The sequence below is a fragment of the Camelus bactrianus genome, chromosome 34 (genome assembly GCF_048773025.1).
Source record: "Camelus bactrianus isolate YW-2024 breed Bactrian camel chromosome 34, ASM4877302v1, whole genome shotgun sequence".
In the NCBI taxonomy this organism is placed as follows: Eukaryota; Metazoa; Chordata; class Mammalia; order Artiodactyla; family Camelidae; genus Camelus; species Camelus bactrianus.
In genome coordinates this window covers 13884450-13903178 of record NC_133572.1, presented here as the reverse complement: position 1 = coordinate 13903178, position 18729 = coordinate 13884450, and the positions used below count along the sequence as shown (strand labels likewise).

At 38.1% G+C, this 18729-nt stretch overlaps 1 protein-coding gene across 21 annotated transcripts in view; it reads left to right on the top strand.

Annotated features, from left to right (window-relative positions):
• The window catches only part of C2CD5 (C2 calcium dependent domain containing 5), a 76989-nt gene that overhangs the window by 55781 nt on the left and 2479 nt on the right, over nt 1–18729 (top strand). For 4 of the 21 annotated variants that reach the window (XM_074357448.1, XM_074357451.1, XM_074357460.1 and 1 more), the window contains 10 exons: nt 158–298; nt 2446–2509; nt 2878–2939; nt 3153–3251; nt 3713–3802; nt 4251–4338; nt 5350–5436; nt 13821–13871; nt 14804–14875; nt 16178–16368. In XM_074357448.1, the coding sequence (XP_074213549.1) occupies nt 158–298; nt 2446–2509; nt 2878–2939; nt 3153–3251; nt 3713–3802; nt 4251–4338; nt 5350–5436; nt 13821–13871; nt 14804–14875; nt 16178–16368 (945 nt within the window). Of the gene's footprint in view, nt 1–157; nt 299–2445; nt 2510–2877; nt 2940–3152; nt 3252–3712; nt 3803–4250; nt 4339–5349; nt 5446–13820; nt 13872–14773; nt 14876–16177; nt 16369–18729 lie in introns of all 21 variants that reach the window. The other 17 variants (XM_074357444.1, XM_074357447.1, XM_074357456.1 and 14 more) reach the window with 7 other exon arrangements.

Sequence of the window (18729 nt, the reverse complement as noted above, 5' to 3'; positions counted from 1 at the left end):
CAAATCATCATGCTGAACACCTGAAACTAATATGTTACATGTCAATGATACTTCAATTGAAAAAAAGAAAAAAAGATAAGACTGCAGTTTCCCCCCCAAAAAAAACCCCAAAGCAGAAAAAGACAGTCATGCTACAAAGCCATTATATTTCTTTTAGGAGATGTCTGAAGAGATTATAGGGTCACCCATTCCAGAACCGAGACAGCGCTCAAGACTTCTGAGATCGCAGTCAGAAAGCTCTGATGAAGTTGCCGAATTGGACCTTTCACATGGGAAAAAAGATGCGTTTGTTTTGGAGGTATTATTGTATTGGACTAATTTTTTTTTAAGTTTTTGGAAGACGAGATATGTGTTTTTACAGTCAGATCCTACATTGGTGCAATGCTTTTGTACCATTACAGCTGTTATAAATATCAACTAATATTTTATTATAGAAGTTACAAAAAGCTTGAAAATATCAGAACTTGGTAATATGCTTTTTTTGTTTAGCCAGCAGATGACTGATACAATAATGTAGATGGTTCTGGGAAAATTAATGTTTGGGTTTAAATGAAATTAAATATTAAACTTTCGGAGCCATTTTTGTAAACTGGGACTAACTTAAATAAGAAAGTTCTTCTCTTCCACTTAGTACAATTAACTATAATTATTACCTGCTTTATATGTTATGTTACTATAATTATAATGGCATTTTACAGGTAATAATATAAGCACTATGAATTCTGATTGTAGTGGTTTCCTACTGAATTCAGAAGATGTAATTGAACTTTTATGATAAAAATACATTCAGAATGAACTTTCCTAGAGAGTAAAGGAGGCATGATTGGTCTATGGAGCCTCTGCCCTCACAGATCTACTTCCTTCCCCTCTGGGGTGATTAGAATCTCTTTGAAAGAGATAAATGATCTTCCTTTGATATTGAAGGAAAGGAAAATAAATGAGGAACTTAGAAATGTTTTCCGGTTAAGTGTCAGTTGAGAGAAAAAAAAATCAGATGCCTGGGTCTCAGTAAAGCAGGGAGCTGATGGTGGAATTGTATTGGGTTGGGATTGGGGGTTTGAAGATTCTAGAACAGTGCCTGTGACGGTGGTCAGGATGTCAGCTGTGGGGTGCGCGAGACTTCACCGAGGTGAGGGTGTTACCTGGTAGAAAACTCAGACTGGGTGGATTCGTGCCTCTTTCTCATGTATTCTTCAGCCTGAGAATTGGGGGGAAAAGGGAAGTTAGTGAAAGAATGTGTCAGGTTAAGGACGTGGAGTTTCCGGGGACCGCTCCGAGCCGTGCTGCTCAGTGTGCTGTGCCGGCGGCGGCAGCGTCTGGGCGCTTGTAAGAAATACACAAATCCCTCAGACCTGGTAAATGAACATTTCAAGGCGGGGCCCAGGAGTTTGTTAGCAAACCCTCCAGGTGATTCTTAGCATTACTTGAACTTTGATCTGGAGCGGTTTTTGGAGTTTCTGATCCTGGGATCCAGGCTAAGCAGAGAACAGAAGTGCTTCGGGTGCGGGCAGAACGCTGAGGGGAAGGCGTTGGGTTCAGCAGGAGACGGGCGGGGAGGCGGGACTGCGGTTGGAAAACCCTTGAGATCTGCGTGCGGAGTACCTGGGGGACAGTGGATTGAGGTAGGGCCACAACTCGGCAGCTAAGGTGAAGTGCAGGGGAAAGTAGTGCTTGAAATCCCAAGGGCGTGAGTCAGAACTTACACCCCCAGGGTACAGGTGAATGTCAGTGTACGTCCATTTGGGTATGTTCACCGTTTATAATTCACAGCCGAATATTGTGTCGGAAAAATGGAATTTGGACTTACTCTTTTAAGACGTACCTTTAAATTTAGTCCTATGTAATTTTATTTTAAAACAGTTCTATATTCAGTCAAAAGATTTTTTTAAATTGTACTTTATTAATTTAAACAAATAAAGGTAATGTGCTTATGTTATCTTTGAAAATATTTTGAGGGAGGAGGGTGTAGCTCTACTAGAGTTTGTGTGCTTAGCATGCACAAGGTCCTGGGTTCAAGCCCCAGTACTTCCACTAAAAAATAAAGTAAAATAAAAAATTAATTAAAAAGTGTATAAAGAAACTTAATTACCACCACCCCCCCCCCAAAAACAGAAGCAAAACAAAACAAAAAAATCTTTTGAAACATGCCCTTATAAAGGCTTCAGGAAAGGCTTGCTTTTAAAAATTCAATATACTTTATAATGTAAAAGATTTCATTTAGAAGTATTTATAAGTATAAATATTTATAAGTATTGATAATATAGAGAAATGTACAGGTACTGGAAACTTTTTTTTCAAGTTCTGTGTTTTAATTTAGGAAAACATGGCTCTGCTTGTCCTTGACCCTTATGTTTTCTCTTTAATAAATAATAAAAACAATTTTTTAGATGTGAAATGATTATATATTTACTACTTATGTGATAGTTTTAATCTTTTTATTTTCAGATCGACGACACAGATGCTATGGAAGACGTACATTCTCTCCTGACTGATGTTCCACCTCCTTCAGGTGAACAGAAAAAAATTACCTTTAGTTTGAGACTCATTTCGCGTATCAGTATTTTAGTTCATAATTGTTATAGCACTAACTTTATTTTAAAGGCTTTATCAAGTGTTTCACTGTCATGTTTTTTGCTGCTCCAAAAGCACATAGTTTAAAAATATTTACATTAGAACTTAGGTGAACTGATTTTTAATCTTTTTATGTTTACCTTATTATTTATTAAGATGGTCTATAATTTCCCAAAGGTATAGAGTTTTAGGAAAAAAGAATAATGGATCTTATAGTTAGAACTTTATGTAATAATTAAAAAATATTACTAACACAAAAATGAATGAAATATTATCATATGTTTTAACTATAATTTATTTTGACAGGCTTTTATAGTTGTAATACAGAAATTATGCCTGGTATAAATAATTGGACATCTGAAATACAGGTAAACCTTTCTTAATTTTAAGCAAATACAGTGTATGTGATTTTGGCAAGTTTCTTCTTAATATGTGTTTTCTTTTTGGCCTCCTTGTTGTAATTAAAGTGTTCTTTTTTTTTTTTTAATATCGCATTAGTTATTATTGTTTATTTTATTAACTGTTACAGTATTTAGTTAAAAATAATAAAATGACATGCTCTCGTGTCTCCCTGTGTTTAGATGTTCACATCAGTGAGAGTAATCCGATTAAGCAGCCTCAACCTGACAAATCAAGCTCTCAATAAGAACTTCAATGATCTCTGTGAAAATTTGCTTAAGGTAAGAATCTTCTTACTAACTGTATTTTAGATGCTCCTGAGAATCGTGAAATTTAAGAAAGGGGTTATGTGGTGCGGAACACCTTACACAGTTACAGGCCAAGTTATTTTTATTTACTGATCAATCTTAATCTGCCGTCAAGTAAAATGCTAAAGTTGTCCTCTCCATCTTAATATACCATCTTCTAAAAGAAATATACTTTATTTCATAACTTTAAGCTTGATAAAAATCCAGATGTGTCAATTTTAAAAACCCTTTTTTCTTTTTTTTAATGACTTACAAATGTGACTAAATCTTATTGTCCACTTAAGTATTAAAAATGTATTCTTAATTTAAGAGTAGACAAAACAGGAGCATTTTAATCTCTTAAACTTCATTTGCCATAATATGCATTAAACATCAGCTTTTATAAATGTTTAAATTAAAAGAAGTGATGTTCCTAATATTTTCTGTTTGTTTAGAGCCTGTATTTTAAGCTACGGTCTATGATCCCCTGCTGCCTTTGCCATGTAAATTTCACAGTGTCTCTCCCAGAAGATGAATTAATTCAGGTAATTAAAGAGTCAGTCTGTTATTAAAGAAGATGTCTAACTTTGACAGGTTTTAATAGTGTAAGTTTGCCATAATTAAATAAGTATAAGCTGTTTTATTTCAAGGTGTTTTTAAACATATTAGTGTGAGTCAGACTGGGTATTCATTTTTGTGAACGCTGGTTATCTGAAGGTGGAATCACACGTGTGTTCCAGCATATATACACGTGTGCTTCTGTGGGGTTTCTCCAGGCCCCATCTTTTAGAGAAGGTTCTTGAGCTCTTTCTGGAATATCTAGGTTGAGGTATACATGTTGGGCTTAGCTGTGGTCTGAATATCTGAACTTATGTGTGAAAAGGCATGTTAGCCAGTTAGTGTCTAAGTTGTTCCATGGCACTGAAGAATATTTGTAAGGAGCTCATTTGGGGAGTGATTGTTGTGCTAATCATACTGTTTCTGTGATTCTAGGTTACAGTCACGGCAGTTGCAATAACTTTTGACAAAAATCAGGCTTTACAAACCGCAAAAACTCATGCTGAGAAGTCATTGCAAAGAGGTAAACCTGTGATGTGTGGGAGCATAGCTCATGCCTGTCGATGTGGTAGTTCAGTGATGAAATATGGAGGATCAGCAGAAGAAGTCAATGGCTTGTTTCTTGACCAGATGCTGGCACATTTCTGTTTATCTTTATTGAGATAACCATGTGGATAAGCATATGGCTGACGTGATCTTTTTCACACACGAATAGGTAGTTGACTGATGTTTACATAGAGAATGCTGCTGTTTTTAGACTTACATTATGTAGCATATTAATTTTTCAGTAATTTAGAGGCTCCCATCCTGGGAACTCTGGAGAGATCCTCAAAGACATCTAAGAACCTACCGATGCAGTAAGCACCATGGGTTTTTCTCAGGAAAGGTCCTAAAGTGTTCAGCAGATTTTCAGAATTGTCCTTCTATCCAGTAAACTTTAGGAAGCACCATTCTTAGTATGTTCCAAAGAAACCCAAAATATTAGACATCATTTATGTATTTTGGAAAAAAAGAAGAGGGAAATAGTATACTTTCTAAAGTTTAATGACTTATTGGCTAAATAAATATTCATGATTACCCTGTAATTTTTTAAGTTGAATATATTCTGCATGGATAGCACTGAATTTATGTCAAATAGATATATTAAATGATTATGTGTTCAGATATTTATTGGAGAAGATAGACAATAACTGGTTTAAGTTTCCTAGAACTAGTACAGTACAAAGAGTAGGATGATTATTGAGTAGAATGATTTTGCTTATTTATAAACTTGCTTAAGTAATAATACTGCTTATTGTTTGCAAGGCACTGTGCTAAGAGGTTTGTCCACATTGTCCTTTCTAAATCTCCAACAGTCCTACCAGGGAACATAGCAACCACTCTTAGTGTCGTGCAGGGGAAGGGACCCCATCAAGGAGAAAATGACCAGAATAATCGAGTTGGGGGAAAATACATATGTTATCCTAGACTCTTAATATTTAAAAAAAAATAATAGATCATTACTAAATAACTAGTGTTTTTCTTGCCTCTCAAGCCTCTACAGATAATGAAGAACTCCTGCAGTTTCCACTGGAGCTCTGCTCAGACTCACTCCCTTCTCATCCTTTTCCACCGGCTAAAGGTTGGTCAAGTAAGGGAAACACACAAATACTAGTGTCTGGTTCCTTTCACTTGCTTCTTCATTCTAGGTAATCTTACTTAATTTTGAGATGGAGATTTGTACTTCATTCCCTCATTGTATGTTTCTTCATGTTCATAAAGGGGAGCGAGCAATGTTGCTTTTAGTTTAATTTCTCAAATAACCTCATCATAAATTATTAAGGTAATTTTTCATAAGATATTCAATTCTTATACCTTAAACATACGATAGTTTTATTTTCAGAGATTTGGATTTCCCAAAATAATTGTTCACGTATGGTATATCTGATATTTATATTACATCTGGTAAACTTTTTTTCCAGCAACAGTCAAACCTTTGCAGAAATTTTTAGATTTTCATAGACAGCAAAATTCTTATTTTCTCCAGAAGATATGTGGAGAGATTTCAGGTGGAGGTCAGTACAAGTGAGAAAGGGGTGAGATTTCTGTCTTTCGGGTGGGTGCCTTGGTTATATTTGAGGAACATGGTTACTTACTTACAAGACGCTGCCATTTGTTCAAATACAAAATGATTGTCCCTTAACTCAGTAACAGCAAATCTCCTTAGATCTGTAACAATATTTGGAGAAAAATGGGAGAGAGTTTTTTCCATTCCTCTTACAATTTCAGTGTAATTTTTATTATAAAAATTCCAGAATTACTGTACCTTATATTGTAACATTACATACACAATAAATGTAGTTTGTGTTTTTTTCCTAAATTTTTTATTCCGAGAAATGATGCATTTGTTATTTAAAACAAAATTGGCTTTTCTAATTTTTGCATTTTGTAATGCAAGTGACATCATTTTATGGTTTCTACTTGGCAGTTATTTTATTGACATTAAATTAGTTATACTTTAACAGAACAGTTTTAGATTCACATTGTGTGGTTGTCTGTGGCGTCTTTACCAAATCACTGCAAGGCCTGTCTGTGTAGAGAAGTAGCTCCCGTCTCATGTCTTGAAGCTGAGGAGATAAGCTGCGTTCACATTCTGAACTTCCTAACGTGGTAACTGTGGTTCTTCTTCCTTTTTGTCTAAATTAAAATTCTAGTTTAGAACTCCATAGAGAATTTTAGCATACTCAACTCCTTGAAAGGATAGAGAGGAGAAATCAGATTCAAAGATAATCTGAGTTCAGATTTAAAAATTAAATACAGCTTCCAGAACAAAAAGCAGAATTGTCAAGAATCTTCCTTGAAATAACTAGATAGGAATTAAAAAAAACCCAAAAAAACAACTTGCATAGAAACTAACATTTAACACAGGGTTAGTTTCAAAGCACTTTTAAATATCACTTCATTTGTCCTTCCCTTGCAGTCGGGATTGAGGGGAAACTAAAACCAAAACCCCAGTCAACAACAGCAAAAATATGTGACCCTTTGCTGATCTATACAAATACAGGTCTGTGGGTTTGGAGTCTCAGTGAGCTCGCTTTTACCATGTTAATGGCTACTGAATTCTGCAGATTAGATTTAAACTCTGTAAGTTTGTCATGTCTGTGTCTGTAACTTACAGATTCTGCAGGAGGTTTCAAAATGTTTTCAAAGGTGCTTAGAACTAGTGCTTATTGCAGGAAGGAAGAATTTGAGTAGAATACCGTCATATCTGAGCAGCACCTGAAGTACTTGTGATCCACTTTAAGGGGGTGTTGGCAGGGTAATAACGCAGCCGCCCTGGCTTCTCTCTGCAGTCCTGCTGCTGGGAACGCGTGGGCACCTGGGTCAGTTAGCCTCTGATGAAGCCAGTTCAGCCTCACATTGTAAAGTGTGAAAGGATTAGAATTCTCTCCAGCCTTTAAAATTCTCTGATTTCTTGGGTTTCCATAGTTTATGGTTCTTCAATGATTAACATGCCCCTTTTATTAAAAACATAAAAGCTAAATTATGCCTGAGGTCCCACTGAGCTTCTGTGAATTAAGTTTCCAAATAGTTTCAAATCGGTTAAACCGATAATTTTTCAATTCTGTTCCTCCAAATGGCAGAGTTTGTTTAGAGGTGCCTGATGGCCTTCCAGGAGGCAGGGGGTGGTGGGGTGACAGCCCAGGTCTCCCGCCCCCGCCTCAGAACTAGAGGAGCTTCGATCCAGCACACTTCACGTGTCAGTTTTCTATCTGTGATTTTGTTGGAAGGAAGAATTTCCACAAGTTTGTAAATCACTGAATGAGGTCATGCCACCTTCATCGTCACCGTCATCACCATTGTCAGCTTCATAATGATCCGTGTCATCACGTGTAATACTAATATGTATACAGCTTCTAACACTGAGTGCTTAACTACAAAACCTATGTGCCTTTCCTTGAATATTACATTTTAAAATCATCAGTGAACCCTGAAAAGTTTATCTGTACTTTTTTTTTTTTTTTTTACAGTTGTGTAAATTGTGGTCCATGTTGCATGCTAACTTACCGTCTTTGCTTCCTTGTGTCTTTTCAGGAGAACATGGGCTAAACTATGTATATTAGAAAAAGTTATTCCAAAGTATTTTGGAAAATTGGAGGACAGAATGGGTTTTGAAAAGGTCTGAAGGGTGTGAGAATAGTGTTACAACATGAAGGTAGTCATTGAGCATTGGAACATTTGAAGGAAGGCTTTGAATAGAGGATAGAAGTAGCTGGGGAAAGTTAAGCTCAGTGGTTTAGAGGAAATAGGTGGGAGGGAGAGAGGTCAGAGTGCTAGGAAGAAATGCTCAGAAAACCTCTGCTCTCTTTCATGCAACCGCAAGGGGCTTAAAAGTCGACTACCCCTGATAAGTAAAGAAATACATAGTTTTTTTTTTTATAGTTTTGTTAGATCAGTTATCTAACCTGATCGAGCTTTATGCTGAATTCCAAAAGCCTTGAATACTAATTTATTTTTCATGTTCTCATCACAGATAGGATGATTTATTAAATTTTTTGTTTCGTCTTAACACTGACAGTAGTTTCAAGAGCTGTGCACAGTATGTTTATCAATATTTCCATCTTTTCACTTGTAGATAAACCTTTCCTTATCGTTTTGTGTTGTTGAAAAGGAGTATTATGTGAAGAAAAGATGCTTCAGTTACATGTGTCCTAACTGACTGTGTAGAGTAAACCTGCGCCTGAATTGTCCATCCGTGTTCAATTTTTTTCCCTCCATCTTTTGTTATATGTGGTTTTGTTTCTCAAGGTAACAAAATAGTTTGATGGATTTCTCAAATTTATGGTTGATTTGGTGTTACCTTTCTAGTTATCTTGATTTTTCTGAGTTGAAATATTAAAAAGTGTCGAGCCTAAACAGTTTCTTCACGGACATTATCATGCGAAGGTCGTCAGGGTTCTTTGATGACTTCTGTGAGGAGCACAGGTGATGTGGCATCAGAATAAATTGCTTTTTAAAATATGAGGCTGTGTTATGAGAAAAAAATGACTATAGCAAATATTTTATACCATTTTCATGTTTTTTCCTCATCATTAATGTCTACATGTCACCTTTCTGAATATCTACCACTTCACTGCAAAATGGTTTTTAAGAGAATTTTAAAATGACATATATAAAAAAAAAGAGAACACATATAGTAAAAGTGGGGAATATGAGTGAATGTCATCTTGGTGAAAATTTTTTAAAATATCAGTAAGACATTTCTCATAGGCTGTAATTAATCGCAAAAATTTTATGCATGTAATTTTTATAAAAGGTTAGCATGTTACATTAGATACATGTCTAAAGACCCGAATCTCGAGATGTTTAGATACTGTGGAACTTAAGAACTTATATTAGACAGATGTGTGTGAATCATATACCATATAAATAGATCTTTAATACTTTATAAATCTCATCTATAATGGGATAATAGTTTTCATTAAAATTCTGAGCATTGAAGGCTCTAATGATTAAGTCAAATTTAGTTTTTATATACTGTTGGATGAAACTGTATAGAGGAAGAGTTCTTTTGTCCCCCCGGTCCCTCAGCCGTGTTCCTGCATTCATTTTTCTTCATGCTGGGGTGATATTCTCATGTTCAGTGGCAGGAGCTATAGGCTGGCAAGAGTTCTCTCTTCACTGAGCAGTTGCTGACTGATGTGACAAGCAGAGGTCAGATTCTGGATTTCAGTGTAAAAGAAAACAAGTTTGCTTATAGCTTCAATACGTTGTACTCCATATTAGGTACCCACGTTTCAAGTTTTTTTATCTTTATTTTATTGTACGCTAGAAGAGTTACTTTTTGTTAAACCAATTTCAATTTTAAAAGAGAGTTTAACTTTTAAAATGTAATGACTTGTCACATGATTTTAAACTAGTAATTAGAAATATAAATTTATAAAAACTGTGAAAGTTAGGTTTTATTTTTTTCCTGCCAACTAATGATTCTGATTTCTTACAAGTGTATGTAATTCTTTATACTAACTAAAAATATTTTTATATATTAGCACTTCATTGCATGTTTTCTCCCTCTGTGTTATTTTTGTAAGATAATATTTTGTCACTATGACCAAATGGTGGCAACAGGAAAAATTGCTCAAGTTCTCCATGTTATTGGTGGCCACAACAATCAGTTGGGGTGGGGGATACTGAAAGGGGAGAGAAGCTGAGGGAAAGGAGAATGAGAGGAAAACAGAAACTGAAGAGTAGAAAACATGAAAAACTCATCCAAGAAATGGGAAGGGAGGAAAGGGAGATTTGATGGAGATGCAGGGATGAGGAATTGCAGCTTCTGCAAGGCAGCTTGAGGGCAGAGAAATCCAGAGTCAAAGGGAGAGGGAGTAAAAAGCACAGAAAATTGAATTGAAATTGAATTGACAGAAAACAGGGATTATTTGGAAAAAAAGATACAAAAGATGGGAGTGAGAGGAGGAGTGAATACCTGGAAACAGAGGAGGCAGGAAAATAGAAGATAGGGGTTGAAGAAGAAAGACAGGTGGGTTAGCATGTTGTACACCTGTAGTTGGAGGCTTTCCTGACCCACAGAGAGCAGTTAATTGTCTTGTCACTTGCTGTGTGTGTTACCTGTGTATTGTAGCTGAATTGCTTTTCCCTAGTGGAATATCCAGATTGAAGCAGTTTCTGTCTTTCTCTGTGCCTTAGTTAGTTTTAACTGCAATATGGCAGTTTTTTTTCCATCAGTCCACCGATATTTGAATACCATTGTGGACCAGGTTTACACTGAGTGTTCATGTACATTATTTGTTTAACTCAACCATTAAGCCAGATTTTGTAGTTATATGACATAGCTGATCAATGCATTAGAGATTGATGGAAATGCCTAAATGGATATAAAGCCAAATTTTGATCATAATAATTTAAAACTGAAACTGCTTACATAGATCAATAAAACATATATTTTAAAGATCCCAGATTGCATATGTTTTAGTCAGCTAGAGAGTCTTTTCAGAATTTGCAGGGATTTTTTTCAGTGTTAATAATTCTCTTTTAAATTGGATAAGACTCTCAATCTGGGTAAGATTGTCTCAAATATTTTTTAACTATTCAGAGCAAAGATCGTCTGTAAATTCTAATGGTAAGTTGTCAGATGAGTAGTCAGCGTGAAACCTTACCAGAGCCAGCTCACACCTCTGTCGTTGGCGATGACAGATTATTCAGGACAGTGGAGAATTATCAAACCTTGGAAGCACTGGAGCACGTGTGATTGAGGGAGGAAGGATTCTTGCCACACTTCTTTCTGTTTGCCATAAGTATGCTCATTTCCACTAAACTGCTTTTTAACCTAGGTTAATCCTCCTCCCCATACCGCGAAGACTTGTTAAAAATTGCTAGAATGTACTAAGAGAATCGGAAAAGTGTGTGGTCTATTTGCCTTACTTTCTAGGGTTATTTGGGGAGAGGGGGATCATCACTTACTGGTGACTTCTTGAAAAGCAAAACTGTTCAGTGGGAAAGGATAAGGGGGTTGCTGCGGGACCTAGCGTGTTGGTCTCAAACTCTTCCACGTAGATGTTCAGATGGTCAGCACTGAGCATCAGCTCCTCAGCAAAGCCCCAGAGACTTTTAGTAAGATTTCTACCCCTGAATATGAAATAAATTCTTTATTTTTTTTATAAGCACTGGCTTAGAGATTGCATACAGATTTACTTCTTTTCAACCAGAATCACTGCTTTGTCATCGGGCCGGACAGCTTCTGTCTGCAGGACCTACTCTTTTGAAAAGCCTGTTACCTGGGAAGCCGAACTGCTCAGAAAGAGCGAGTGACTAAGAGTCTGAGTCACTAGATTATTTGAGGTGTTCAGACCAGTCCGAGGTGCCGATGTCCGTCTGCGGCCGGGACCAGCTGGCCTTGGGCCTTTTCCCTGAGAGAGAAAGTGAACATCGTAGCGAGCACGTTGGGGGGGGACCCCGCTCCCCTTCAGTGAGGTCAGGTTTCTCCCTCAGCCTGTCCCTTCATGCCGCCGATGTAAAAACTTTATTCTTTTCAAATTTCACTTCAACCACATTCATACTTGAGGGCAGAGAATAAATACTTTCTCTCACTTTTTTTCTCCTCTTCCCCGCCTTCTGTAAAAAGTTTTTTGGGAAAAGTGATCAGTGTGCTAAGTGTCCATGGTGAAAATGTCAAATCCGATGAAAACTCATATAGTCCAGAATAAAGCTCCGTTCTCCCTTCATCTTCCTTCCTAAGAGGCAACTCTCGTTAACAGCGTCTCTGTCTTTGCAAGGATACCCTGTTTATCCTTTTTTTAAAAAACACAGATATTCTACAGATCATTGTATACCCTTGTTTTGTCCACTTGACACAGTTAGAGATGGGAGCAGATACCTTCTACATGGTTAGACTATTTCCGTGGACGTTTGCCGTTAACTTACACACACTGGTTACTGGGGAATTTCATATTACCTAGACAGTATCAAGGTATAGAGGATCATTTTAGTAATGTTCACTTTTGCTTTTAGTTGTTCTCTGCTGTCCCCACATTTTTTAAACTTTTCATGGCATACCTGATGCCAACTGTATGTTCTGTAAGTCTGTACTCACCGCATAGGACACATGAGAGCCCTGGGGCATGTAAGCCTGGGGTGGGCCGTTTGCTGCCCCAGCTTCTGCACTGGGTCTGTTTGGTCCTGAGCTGTCCCTAGGGGTCTGGTAAGCCTCTGACGGTCAGTTCTGTCCTGGTCTTCTTCCTCCTGGGCTTCCAGTGCCCCTCAGGATCCTGAATCAGGAGGACTCTCCCCGTCTAGGTGTACGGTCTGAGGGCATGATGGTCAGGGCGCATCCTCACAGTCACTTCGTGGACTCACCCAGTGATGCCTTTTACTGGGCAGCTCTGTATTGTAAGAGGAGTGTCAGGCCCTGCACACTCTCCGGTATTAGCTCGTGGTCACCTGCCTTATAAAAATGGGGGTGGGGGTGCAGGCAGTAGGTACTTCCACTGCACCCAGCTAGCAGAAACGTGCTGTACAAATCGTATTTTTGAGAAGTATAACTTTTATTAATTGAGGAAGATGACCAAAAGATCAACACACAAAGCAGGGACAAAAATATGTTTTTACTTAGGTTATCATTTAAAAAAAAAAACCCAAACCCTGGCTGACCCAGATATTCTTAGTGTTTTTTATGGGCTATTTCTGCCTTGGCAGCACTATTCTCTCAGTTATAAAATCCCTTGAAACGAAAATTCAAATATGCTAGTGCGGGTGGAGCCTGAGCACTAGAAACAGATTACAAAGTTTTCTTTGTAGTACTGTGTAAGTGCGTGCAGTTCCTTAAGTAGCTATTCTAACGAGATGAAGCATCAGGGAGAATTCAGGATGCTGCTTTTGTGAGGCTCCTGGAGAGCGAGTGATTCTGGATTGGGATTCCTGGTTATTTCTGCAGAGACCAGTCACCCTGTCGTTCCACAGAGTCCGGGGGGCTCCAGAGAGGGCTGTCGGTAGGAAAGGCTTTGAGCAAAGGGGCTGGTGGTGACGGGGTGGGTTGGGCTGGTGAGCAGTTGGTATTTATCTGTGAGACATGGGCCATTGCCTTGTGTGTAATTTTTAATCTTACTGGCTTCTTTCCTCCCACAAACATCTCCCTTCCATGTTTCCTGTCAGATTTCCTTCCCAGTGCACCGACTCTTCTCTGTTCCGTGTTCTCACGTCCTGTGGCTTCCATCCCACTAACATTTGTTACTGTGTGGACATTTCCTCACGTCTCTGGAGTCTCTGAAACGCTTTTTGTGTTATAGTAACAAGTCATCTTTCTTGGCACGGTATTTGTTAACTGAGCTAGTTTTCCTGTATCGATAGAAACCGCGTTTTAAACCTAAATATCGTATTTGGTTTGCTTTTATAATGACGCCGTGAAGATTTCCTCCTATTCGCCTGGCTTATAGAGAGAATTAACAGAGCAAAGAAGAGATAACTGGCTTGTTCTTAGCATCCAAGCTAATGTTGTTCGTATTGTCTTATTAGAACACCTGGAGAGTGCAAGTTCTAACTCAGGTATACCAGCTGCACAGAGAGGTGAGTTTGTCTCATTAAGCAACTAGTCACCAAAGGTGTGAAATTCTAGTGTGATGGTGCAGAAACATACGGACATCGGAGAAGTGCCCCGGACAACGGAGTAGACACCAAAGCGTGGCTCTGTTGTAGTTGGAATGTGCCTTACAAAATACTAATTAAACTAACATTTAAGGGTTTGGTTTTTTTTGGCATTTTAATAGTTTCTCAGTTTCTGAAAATAAGATTTTAGCCTTTTCGCATTATTTTTTCAGTAATAGTAAAAGTTATTCTTTTTCAAAGGAGAACTTGTTAGGTACACACTTGTCCCTCACCCCATGTTATCAGAAGCTTAGCTGCCAAAATCAGACATGGAAATAGAATATTGACAAAAATAACCCTTTGGCTTTCCTGTTACTGCTGGTAGAAAGAAGGTATTTTAATAAAAGATAAATTCACTAGTGATTTTTTTTCATGTATTCTTCAATATACAGTTCTCATTTTTATATTTGGTTTTAGGATGGAAATAGGGAAGGGAATTACTCACAAAGTTTGGATTGTAAATTAAAGTCCTATGTGACTATAACAGCTAAAATGTTGTAAAGTAAAAAGAGTGGGGAAAGAAGTTAGTTAAAACCCAGCGTGCGGTCCTTTCACTGAGCTGTTAGACCCGCTTCCCTTCCTCCTAAGCGACCACACAGCTGTGACATCACCAGCGATGCTCTGCCAGCTGAGAACCTGGTTTTGCGCAAATTAGTGTCTAAAGCTTGACTCATTAACGTTTCTCCTGTCTGACTTGAAAGGGACCCTTTTCCCCCTAAGTTACAGTTAAATTACGTCATCGGAAGCAGTGTTATGACGAGTAAGAGACGTCATCCATGTTTTTTCTTTGTTTTTTTCTTTTGTTTTTCTGTCTGTGTTTTCAGCGACGTCAGTTGATTACAGTTCCTTTGCAGACAGATGCAGCAGCTGGATAGAGCTCATTAAACTGAAAGCTCAGACCATAAGGCGCGGATCGATTAAGACAAGTAGGCGGAAGTTTCTACCACGTTTCGATCTGAGAAGCACATCCCTGATTTCCCGGTGGTGAAGGCTAGCTTTACTGCTCAGTGATAACATTGCCAATCAGCCACGCGCTGGAGTGTGAAAGCTGCAGACCCTGCTGGCCGTTTAGCAGAAGTTCCCGAAGGGCCTTTAGATTTGTTCATTTTGACTGTGGGCTTGTGTTTTTACAATTTTACCTTTTGTGAATGTATTCTTAAAAGTATACAAATAGATAGTATATCGTCTATTGGAAAGAAGTTACGAGGTCCCTTACGGAAGAGACCCTCTTCCAGGACCCAAGGTGCTAGAGAGTAAATGATGTTTGTCAGTTTACGAAGGGTGACATCCAGAGTGACAAAAGGGAGAGGAAGTAGTCAGGTCTCATCTCACTGCCAGAATCAGCGTCATTACTCGTATGTTCTTTATACTCCAGGTGTTTTGGCAGATTTGGAGGTAAATATATTTAAGTAAAAGAACTTACAGTACATTAAAGGGACGGAACTGTGTTTGAGAGGGACGATCGCAGGGTACGGAACCAGCCAGATCTGGTTATGAATCCTGTAAGTGCCGTTTTAAGAGCTGTGTGGCCTTGGGCAAGTTATTTAGCTTTTGTGAGCCTTAGTTTCCTCACGTGTAACGTGGGGATAGTAACACCCAGGTTGCTGGGTTGTAAGGATTATGCATATATGTGTCTGGTTTATGGTAGTTATTCGCTAAGTGGTCGCTATTGTTTGTTCTTTCATGAACAGTCCACTTTCAGACAGCCCAGGTCATTTGTTAAGGTTTTTTAAATCACGAGTTTGAGCAAGAAGGTTTGGAAAAGAAACCTACTACAACTAGTTATGATAAGGTTTATCTACAAGTTGACAATGATGAAGATGTCTGAAAAAAAGGTGGAAAAAACTGCACTGGGAAATATAACAACTTTCACACTCTCCTTGTAATGATTTGTTCCCACAGCAGATAATTTTTAATGCTTGACTGCTTTTTCTTTTTCTTCACTTAATAACGATCATCGTGTGTGTAGCTACACCGCATCGACATTTTCTTTTGCAGGAATGCCATTTTTCTTCCAAAAGATTCCATCCCAGCCTTTCCTCTTATGTTTTTCTTTCTCTCTCTATTTTTAATTGCATGCAGTGCATGAGAATTTCTTTTCTTTCATGACATGGCTTAGCCTCACAGATAGCTGAATGTTGTCACCGCTTATTTGGAAACCTTAAGGAATAATTGAATTACCAGCATATGATCTTGATTCTTTTTTTTATTTTTCTCTCCCATTTCAGCTGTGACAGTCGAAAAAGCGAGTCCAGTGGGTGAAGGAAATTTCCGGAATCGTTCTTCGCCACCTTGTGCCAATTCTACAGTTGGGGTTGTTAAGATGACACCCCTTTCCTTCATTCCTGGAGCAAAAATAACTAAATATCTTGGGATAATTAACATGTTTTTTATTCGGGAAACCACTTCTCTTCGTGAGGTAATTTTATAGTTGTTATTTCATCGTTTTTTGTGAATTTCCTTTGATTGAAGACATCAAAACCAAACAAGTTTCAAATTGGTTTTTTTTTTTTTGACCAAAAGTCTCTCACACACACACAACACACACACACACACAAACACACACAACATGCACACACCCCTTTTTGTCAGTAACCTGCCTGGATTGGTTCTAGATTAGACTTACCCAGTTTTGCATAGCAGCTGGTGTTATCACAGGAACTGTGTGTTATTAGAAATTCCAGATCCTTATCATATGGTAAGTAAATAAATGTATCCATGTTTGATTAGAGGTTTAAAATAGCCCTGAACACAGGTTGATTTCCTCAGTGGGTATTTACCTGAGATCTATTTAAATAGCAGTTTTTTAGCATTTACATCTAGAAAGAGTAGGACCCTGTGTCACAGATGTATGTCTGTGGGAATTGTGTATATAATTTAGCTCTGTGGGTTTTCTCCCTCTGAAAAAGAATGAGGCTGCGTATTTTCTTCCCTTCTCTCCATCCGTGCATGAGAATGCCATTTATTCCAATTCTTACTTTACACTGGGTATCACTAAACTTTAATTTGTTTTCTAAATAACAGCAGTTAAAATATTTTATTTGTTGTTTGTCAAAGTTAAGAATCAGAGTCAGCCTCTTTTATCTTGCATTACACAGGCATTTAAACTCAAGAAAACATATCGTGTCAGGTTTTGGAGCAGGGCTGCTGAGCAAATTAATATTGTGAATAGGGAAATTTGTAAATTATTTAGGTGTGAAACCCAGTAAACGCCAAAATTTACTAAAGTGAATTTAAAGCAGTAGTTTCTGTTTTTGAAAGGTGTGTTCATTACCAACATGACTTAGCTGTGTTTTTTTTTCCTCTGTTGCTTCACCAGCCGTGTTTCTATACTTTCTTGGGAATAACAGCCCATTTACTCTTTTTTTATATCACCCTCCCCATTGTGCCCCTAGCCCAGTGCCCGGCACAGAGGAAAACATAAGACATTTTTGTGTAAATGAGTGAGTGACTTCGGGCTGATTAAGTAATAGATTGATGTTCCTTTGAGAGAAATCAGTTCTAATTGTGTTGAGATGGAAAAGAAGCTATCTTAATCAAGATATTCTCAAAAACCTTTTAATGTAGCATTAGATAGGTGACACTTTTAAGTCCATTTAAGTTTGACAAGGGAGTTTGGGTGTGAGTCGCTGCTGTAGACTGGTGAATTAACCTTTTCCAGTTGCTCTTAGTAGCATGTGGATGTTGTACCATTTTGAATCCATAAACTTTTATTTCCTCAGTGCCTTCTCTACTGCTTCAGCAACCATACCCCACAGTGCTGCTTCACAGATTTCCCTTTAGCAGAGATTTGTCATACTAACTGTACGGCATAAAATCCCAGAATTATTCATTGTTCGACGAGTTACTTGCTTACAATTATGTAATCTCTTAAAAATCACCTCTCTGTAGTCCTGTTACTCTGCTATCAGAATCTCTTGATTTGAGATGAAGGAGGAAAACTGATCAAAAGTGAAAGAAAAAACTCTCCTGGACTATGATTGAGTTGGGGGCAGGCTGAAACAACTCACTTAATTCCATAATCACAGAGATCCCTGTACAAAACCACATGTTCCTAGGATCCTGTGGCTTTTCAGAAGGATGTGATCTGGTCAAATGGTTTTTCTAACAGTGCATTAAATGTTGCCCTTAACTTCCAATGTAAAGTTGGACATTTCTTCCTCAACTATAAATAACCTCCAATAAAACTTTGTGGAAATTTTCAGTTGAAAAGCATGTTAAGCTGTCAGCTAGCCTTTCATTTCTGTTTTGTTTATGAACGCTGACAAAGTTCCCCACACTACTGGATTTCATTCCCTAACACTTACGTGTGGAGCACGTAGTATTTGCATCTGCTGCCCCGGGTGTTAGCGTGTACGGTTGTGAGCAGCGAACGCAGTGCCTGACCTGATGGCGCTTACCGTCCAGTGGAGCCGGAGCCTGGTGGACATGAGATAATCAGGCTAGTAGATAATTACTAGTAATAGTAACATAAAGAAATACGGCAGAGGCTATCAGAGAATCTAACAGGGGAACTTAATTTAGGTCTGGTAGGGAAGGTTTCTCGGAGGAAGTCAACATGTAAACCAGGACCTGAAGGACTGAGTACGCATCACCCTGGTGGAAAACTGGGCGAGGAGCCTTCAGGTGCAGGGCGCCCGAGGCAGGGTGGGTGTCACATCTTTAAGAAGCTGAAAAAGACAAGTGTGACTGGAACATGGTTCTTCTTCATAATGGGAGATGTGTGAGCAGAGAAATGTCACTGTTTGTATTCACCATCGTTTATTTGAATGATGATGAT